This window comes from Thecamonas trahens (assembly GCF_000142905.1).
Source record: "Thecamonas trahens ATCC 50062 unplaced genomic scaffold supercont1.12, whole genome shotgun sequence".
Taxonomy (NCBI): Eukaryota; order Apusomonadida; family Apusomonadidae; genus Thecamonas; species Thecamonas trahens.
In genome coordinates this window covers 158518-165924 of record NW_013657668.1, presented here as the reverse complement: position 1 = coordinate 165924, position 7407 = coordinate 158518, and the positions used below count along the sequence as shown (strand labels likewise).

General features: G+C 64.2%; 6 protein-coding genes across 6 annotated transcripts in view; 1 reads left to right on the top strand and 5 right to left on the bottom strand.

The window, feature by feature from the left end:
- The window catches only part of AMSG_03238 (methionine-R-sulfoxide reductase), a 1608-nt gene extending 1236 nt beyond the window's left edge, over positions 1–372 (bottom strand). The window contains exon 1 of the mRNA XM_013904628.1: positions 229–372. Coding sequence (XP_013760082.1) covers positions 229–361 — 133 coding nt within the window. The 5' untranslated portion in view covers positions 362–372. The remainder of the gene's footprint in view (positions 1–228) is intronic.
- A 464-nt stretch (positions 373–836) lies between these two features.
- Positions 837–2169, bottom strand: AMSG_03237 (uncharacterized protein; the record flags this gene model as incomplete). Its single annotated transcript, XM_013904627.1, has 1 exon — positions 837–2169. One exon carries the CDS (start codon positions 2167–2169, stop codon positions 925–927), a length of 1245 nt encoding a protein of 414 aa, XP_013760081.1. The 3' UTR covers positions 837–924.
- Positions 2170–2286: 117 nt separating this feature from the next.
- On the bottom strand, positions 2287–3573 carry AMSG_03236 (uncharacterized protein; the record flags this gene model as incomplete). The annotated part of the gene is made up of 1 exon (XM_013904626.1): positions 2287–3573. The coding sequence occupies one exon, from the start codon at positions 3571–3573 to the stop codon at positions 2287–2289; it is 1287 nt and encodes a 428-aa protein (XP_013760080.1).
- A 615-nt stretch (positions 3574–4188) lies between these two features.
- On the top strand, positions 4189–5064 carry AMSG_03235 (uncharacterized protein; the record flags this gene model as incomplete). The annotated part of the gene is made up of 2 exons (XM_013904625.1): positions 4189–4255; positions 4310–5064. The coding sequence occupies 2 exons, from the start codon at positions 4189–4191 to the stop codon at positions 5038–5040; spliced, it is 798 nt and encodes a 265-aa protein (XP_013760079.1). The 3' UTR covers positions 5041–5064.
- A 14-nt stretch (positions 5065–5078) lies between these two features.
- AMSG_03234 (uncharacterized protein) lies at positions 5079–6338 on the bottom strand (the record flags this gene model as incomplete). Its single annotated transcript, XM_013904624.1, has 1 exon — positions 5079–6338. One exon carries the CDS (start codon positions 6336–6338, stop codon positions 5079–5081), a length of 1260 nt encoding a protein of 419 aa, XP_013760078.1.
- Positions 6339–6468: 130 nt separating this feature from the next.
- AMSG_03233 (sulfurtransferase MOCS3) overlaps positions 6469–7407 on the bottom strand; it is a 2842-nt gene continuing 1903 nt past the window's right edge. The window contains exon 2 of the mRNA XM_013904623.1: positions 6469–7349. Coding sequence (XP_013760077.1) covers positions 6516–7349 — 834 coding nt within the window. The 3' untranslated portion in view covers positions 6469–6515. The remainder of the gene's footprint in view (positions 7350–7407) is intronic.

Below are 7407 nucleotides of genomic sequence, written 5' to 3'. Positions count from 1 at the left end.
CCTTATCCCACCCTATACCCTACACAACATACCTTGCCGCAGGTCCAGCACCGCACAGGAATAATCATGGCGGGCTCTCAAGGGCAAGTATAACCGGACCTCGATTCTGCTCGACGCCACTCGCTGACGCCACCTCCCCCCCCCCCCACCCCCCCTCCTGCCGTCCCCTTCCCTCACCGACCGACCGACGACCTGCACCCCCCCTTTCACACTCATAGACATCCATACCCTTCTTGCGCAGGACGCGGTACTGCTCCGGAGTCAGCTCGGCTCTCCATTCCTCGTCGGACTTGACCACGGCAGGTGACGGTGGCTCGGCGGACATGTGGGTGTTCTTGGACGACGACGACTGATTGCCCATGAGACAAGTGCTCTAATAACACACACACACACGCACACATACACATACACACACACACACACACACACACACACACACACACACACATGTACCCATGCTCAACGCATGCATGCATACCCATGCTCCTCTCCCTCCACGTACATCATCGCCCATATCAGCATCATGCTGGCCATCACCGCCAACTCCACCCAGTCCCCACCATGCCCGGCTTGACCACTGCCGCATCGGCACTCGCACTGCATGCAAGACGGTCACTAGTCCCACATCCCGGTGCACGCTCGGCCGCACTTGGTCTCGAGTGAGCGCATGCGTGGCGCGCCGACCCGACCACGCATACCCACTACGGAGGACACAAGGCGTTGCTCTTGCATTTGCAACGGCTATGGATGCAATGTGGCGGACAAGGCTGTGCATGGAAGAGTCAGCTATGGCTCCCTCTCCCTCAACGCCCCCTCGTCATCCTCTCACACACACATCACGAACACTCTCTGTCTTCATTGCCACTACCGCATGACATCAGATACAGCCTGGCAGCAGCTCAGATCCCCGGATCCTGCAAACGTCTACGGACGGGTCGGCGTCCGTGATCGCTGCGAGCCGCTCGTCGGTGGCCGTTCGACAAGCTCGGCATGATCAGGAAGGGCGAGGAACTTGTGCCGCCATTGGTGGAACTTGCGGAGGAGGAGCGCCTTGGAGTCAATGATGGTTCGCTCGAGACGCACAAGCTCCAGGATGCGGAGCCGGACTGAATGTTGACGGACTCGTGTCTTGGCTGCAGCCAACGCTTGCGAATCACTGCACGCCGCACGCGCCGCCTTGGACGTCATCAGCTTGTACGTGTCAGAGCCGACCGAGCGGCGGAGCTCGAGCTGACGTGCACGCAGCTTGTCCTCGCACTCGTAAATGTCGCGGATCATGGTCCATGCCAGCGGCACCTCATGGAAGAACAGGCTACATGCCTTGCGGAGCGGCACCGCGTCAAACAGCGCCGCAATGAGCAGCTCCAGCTCGTCATGGAGATCAGAAGGTGTGAGCGCGTCGAACCAGAACGTGGTTGTCGGCGCTGCTGAGAGTAGCGACAGTCGGTGGCTCCGCTTGGCCACCCGGACCGACCGCTCGCCGCTGTTGCCACCCGGCCCGGGCGTGGTCGGCCGCAGCGACGACCGCGACGCGACCGAGACAATGGACCGCGACTTGCGCATCGACCGCGGGAGCGCAAACAGCTCGTTTGCCACATTGCAAAACGGCTCGTAGACAAAGGGCTCGGCCCCGCCGCCGCTCCCCTGCGCCCGCAGATCAGCCAAGTCGTGCTCCCACCGCACCCGCGCCGACTGCAGATGCACCGCCCGCGCCGCCAGCGGCGACGTTGGTGGCACCAGCGTGCTGTTCTTCCGATCTCCGCTCTCACCACCACACTGCGCCGGTGCCGTCATCGGTCGCGAGCTCCGCCGTGCCGACCGCAGCGCCAGTACCGCCGGCGAAGACTCGGTCGCCAGCGTTAGTGCAATGGCGGCGTCCTCGGCGTCCTGCCCTTCGGCCGTCGCCCCGCTGCTCCCCGTATCCTCTATCGAGTGCGTCCACCATCGCTCCAGATTGGTGTCAAACGTCTGCTCCAACACCTTGATGCGGTCATGCAGCGCGTTCACCCGCGCCCGCGCCGCCCGCCGTCCGCTTCCCGTCGTCGCGTACTTGGCCGTCCTAGCCGCCGTCGGCACCTCGCCCCGTAGCCGGGCAATGAGCCTGGCCAGTCCGTACCCCGGCGCCCCGCGCCGTCCGTATGCCTCACGTGCCGCCTCTATGCTGTGCATGGCCGGCGTCGCCAGAGTGAGGTGATCCTGCCAGACCTTGGCTCGGGAACCTTTGGCTGCGACTGGGCTTGGTCCGCCCGTGACCGTTCGTTGGCGTCAAAACGAGGTTTTGCCGCTTCACTTCATTCGGTCCACTCCGGCCATGGCGCACGCCATGGCTCCGGTATACCCGGCCATGTACACCGCCCATCGAGCAAGCTGCTGTCCTAGCAAGAGGCATCGTGATCGTGTGATTGAGACTCCTCGCTCGTTGATGGAAGCCTCGGCGTCGGTCTTTTTCAGCCTGCTCACCCTCGGTGACCCAAAGGCGAAGGCAGAGTCGACCCGCAACTTGGCCAGCAGGGCTGCCGCGGCAACATAGACTCCGAGGGTGATGTATCGATTCGGCAGGAAGCAGTACGCCACCGTGACAGCCTTGGGTGCGCAATTGCCGGCATCGCGCTCGAGGGCGATAAAAGCAAGACCCGGCGAGAACGAGCCCTGCAGCCACGACAGCGTCGGCAGGGTGTACTCAACCGGGCCTGCTTCTTTGTCTCCCGCATGCTGATAAACACACGGCTCATGATCGTCGCCAGATAAGACAGCATCGAGTGGTGCAAGTTTGTCCAGAATGCGCTCGGTAACTTCGGGAAGTGCCTGGGTGGCATAGTTGCGGCCGCGGACAACGTACGGGATTTGCGAGCCGCCGGCATTCCGGAGCGGCCCGCATGTGGCCGTTGGCGGGCGATACAGCGGCTGATGCAGCATGAGCAGCCGCGGTGCCGGCGCTTGGACAAGCTCTTCAGATGCCAGAAACGCCTCGGTCGCCATCCGAAGCGCGCTCGGGGTCGACGCCCGCAGCGCCATCGAGTTCAGCAGAATGATGGACATGTTGCCGGCAACCACGAGCCTCGACCCGAGCCCGAGGCTCGCCTCGAACCGATGTGTCTTCATCCGGTAGTCGATGTCGACGTCGTGGTTGCCAGGCACGGTGAACCACGGCAGGCTGCGGCCAGCAACGCTCCGCAGAGCTTGGATCCTGCTCACGCCCCGCTTCCACTCGTCGACAGTGTAGTACCGCCCGCCATCGAGCACATCACCAAGGTCGACAGCCGCCGCCAGCCGCGGACCCACAGACGCCACCGCCGTCAGCGCGGACCGAATGTACATGTCACATGCCCACTCTAGTATCTGCTCTACCATCACATAGCCTGGAATCCATCCCCACCGTGCGCGCATCGCGTACGAGTATCCGTCGGTCAGCTGCGTATCACTCACCACCAGAATCTGCGATGGCTCACAGACCTCCGTCTCTGGATCCTCCTGAGGCGCACACCGCCAGATTGCAGCCTGATACACGCCCACCTCGCACACAAACGCTAGAAAGAGCACTCCTACCAGCTCCACCGCCCAATGCCGCCTCATACTCGCACCTACGAACTGCAAAGAGAGCAAGAGAGCTGGCCTCCTCCGCCGCGGCCTCCCCCGCCACGGCCTCTCCCACTCGGTCCTGCCTGCAACACTCAAGCCATACCTCCTTTACTCCCCATCGCACATCCCATACATCGCCTACCTTTGTCCTCACTAGCATTTATCTGTAAACTAGCTCTACGCGGACCACATCGCCCTGTACAGCGCCTCTGAGCCGGTGTCGCCTGCTCCCCTCCCTCCCCAAAACCGAGTTGTTCCAATGCGACTCGCCCCGAGTCTGCCCATCCTGATCACATCCAGCGTGGAGGGGGGACAGGAAGGGACGGGGAGGGGGCAAGCGCAGAGGCAGCACTTCACACTGTCCACCTCCCCCCCCCCCCCCCAACTCTGCCAGCAGTCACCAGCATTCCCCCTCTCTCACTATACCCGTCTGTCACAATGAGTGAGGGCGGGTGTCCCGAGTGTGGGAGTGGCCTAGAGTACAGCTTGCTCGGCTCACGGACCGCGCTCTTGGCCTGCCCCTCGCCCGACTGCCTCTATCCGCTCACCACGCCTGGATGGGCGACGAGCCATGTAGTGGCACTGGAGGCCATTCCGCACATGCGATGGATGGCCGAGGTGCTTGCTGACCAAGAAGATGCCACAGAAGTCCCTCACACGCTCCCGCTTGCCCGAAGTCCGTCTCGCACCAGCAACAGCCCCACCACTAGCTCGGTGGCCACACCCTCAGTCCCGTCAACGCCTGCGTCGACATCGCATCTTACATCGTCGCCGCCGCCGGTCTCGGCCTCGTCGCGGCTACCCAACTCCAAGTCACACACTCCTGAGCACTGTGCCAACGCTGCAGGAACTGTTGCGACTGGTGGGCCCAGCGCCGGACTCGGGCTCGAGCTCGAGCTGGGTGCCAACTCGGCACGACTCCGCTCGCCGTCGCCGCTGCCGTGGCGCGAGCTGGTCGACGCCGGCCCAGCCACTGAGCCGATCCGTCTGCTCACGCCCGAGCCGCTGGACTTTGCGCCGCCGCTCGACAACACGCCGATGGGCACCCAGAGCGCAGAGCTGAGCCCGTCGTCAGACATGCTCAGCCTGCCGCAGCTCTCAACCTTTGGCATCGATGACTGGCCGCAGCTCCCGCTGGCCTCGCTCCTTCCGCCGCGCAAGCGCCGCCGCGCCGCCGAAGTCCAACCTGCGCAGCCGGTTCGCAAGCGCCCGGTCTCGGCGCTCGACCGCCTCGACGACGAGGTTCTGAATCGCTCGTCACGAGGCCGTCGAACCCGCAAGATGCCGCGCAAGATGCCGTGGGAGCTGGTTGCAGGCGCTACTGCCTGCGAGACGGCTGCTGCCGCCGCCGCTGCTGCAGCAGCAGCAGCAAGCCTCCCGGCACACAAGGCGCCTCTTCGTGCTCTGCCCACGGCGGCGGCGTTGCCGGCGTCTGTCATGGACCCGTTTGGGCTGCTATAGTATACACACATGGTAACACACTCCTTTGATGTTGAACTTTATTCGAATCGCTGGACCGAGCGGTCACCGAGGAGCGCGACGCTGGCGACCGCCTCCGCGTCTCCGACCTCGACGGTGCTATCGCTGGCTGCTGGCTGTCGCGGCGAATAGGTGAAGACGAGCAGTGCAACGAGGACGAGGGCGAGGCCAACAAGACCCCATGGATGAAGCGGGGTAGCGTGTGTGCCCATGACAATGTGGAGCGAAAAGGCGAGGACGGCGAACGGGAGCGCCGCCGCGCGCAGGATCCACAACAGCGTGGTTGTCGAGGCGCGGACAGCGAGAAGCGGCATGCAGACGTTAAAGGCAAAGCCGGCCACAAGCGAGGCGTAGAACATCTTGGAGCCGTAGCCGCAGTCGACCGAGGCCGTCGACTTGGCGTAGGAATCCAGCGACGCCAGCGACGGGTCCACCCCGCCGACCCAGCACGCCAGCCCATCGCGAGCGTTGCGGCCAAGCGAGGCCATCGGAAAGTCTTGCAGGTAAGCGCTGAGCGGAGCGAGGACGATGACCCAGGGGAGCTCGAAAAGCGAGACCCACCACCAGAAGACGAGCTCGTGGGTGACGCCGTGCCCGCTCGGGACCGCGGCATCAGCGGCAGCCTTGTAGAACTGGCGGACGACGAGGATGCCAAGAGCGAGTGGAATGTCTGCGGTGACGAGAAAGGCGACTTGGGTCACGTACGCTGCTGTGGACGCGCCCGACGCTGCGGCAAACGACTTGCCCTCGGGCCCGAAGACCGAGAGAGCGACGCCGGCAAAGAGCAGAACAACGGCGAGGAGGCGGGCCACGGAGATCCGCGAGTAGAGATGGTGATAGCCGAGCGCCTTTGCGCATGCCTCCATGCTCATCGAGAACGGCACAACGAGCTTGGAGAGGATGGCAACGAGTGGGCCGGGGACAACGTTGCCGCGCGCGCCGAGATTGGCAAGAACGTTGTGTGCGGCAAAGAGCGCACCGACAGTCGCCGGCAGCGCATACGATGGCAGCGAGAGCATGCCGCGTCGGTGAAGGAAGCGCGCGGGCAGGTCAACGCGCGAATCGGCGAGAAGAATTCCCAGAAAGAGGAGCGGATAGACGGCGACGCCCGCGAGAGCGGTGAGAGCCGAGAGCGCGAGCGGGAAGACCGGCACCGCCACGTTGCCCTTCTTGCCCAACACCGTCGACGCCACTGTAGCGGCGAAGAAGACTCCACAGAGAGTGACAAAGCCCACACCGAGCCGAGAGCCCGACGGAGGACTCTGGCGGCCGCTCGCCATCGATAAAAGGTGGGAGAGCCGTGGGTGCCGGAGTAGCGTGCGCGGCCGCGAGCGAGTCGGCTGGCACGTGACGGATGCTCACGGGAGACGGCGGCCAGAGCGGGAATGGGGAATGGAGAGGAGCCGGGGGGAGGAGGACATCGGATTTTAGATCGAGATCGTAGGGGGGGGGGGGGATTAGGCGGTGGCGGCGCGCTGGGCGACAAGCTGCTTGGCCTTGGCGATGGCGGCGCCCGGGTTGAGGCCCTTGGGGCAGGCGTCGGCGCAGTTCATGATCTGGTGGCAGCGGTAGAGCTTGAACGGGTCGTTGAGGAAGTCGAGACGCTTCTCGGTGGCGTGGTCGCGCGAGTCGGCGATCCAGCGGTAGGCCTGGAGAAGGATGGACGGGCCGAGGTACTTGTCCGGGTTCCACCAGTACGAGGGGCACGAAGTGGAGCAGCAAAAGCAGAGAATGCACTCGTAGAGGCCGTCGAGCTTGGCGCGGTCGGCCTGCGACTGGAGAAGCTCGCGCTTCTCGCCGTTGGGGCCGATGTGGTAGGCCGAGTCCGGGATGTCGCCCTGGATCCACGGCTCGATCGAGTCGTACTGCTCGTAGATGCCTGAGAGGTCGCCGACGAGGTCCTTGACCACATACAGGTGCGGCAGCGGGAGGATGGTCATCTTCGACTTGCCGTTGTCGGCGGGGCAGAGGCAGGCGAGGGTGTTCTTCCCATCGATGTTCATGGCGCACGAGCCACAGATGCCCTCACGGCAGGAGCGACGGAAGGCCAGCGACGAGTCCTGGGTATCCTTGATCTTGAGAATTACGTCCAGCACCATCGGTCCGCAGTCGTTGAGGTCGACGGTGTAGGTGACGGTGGCGCCGTCCTCGTCGGTGTCCGGGTTGAACCGATACACATCAAACTGACGGAGCTTAGGCCCATCCGGCACCACAGCCTTGTCTGCCGATGCCTCCGAGAACGGCGGGCCAGCAAAGGCCTTGGCCGCAGAGGTGAAGCCCTGCGTGGCGACCTGCAGAGGAGCGAGGTGGGGGGGGGGGGGGGGGGGTGAGGGTGAGTAGTTGGAGATG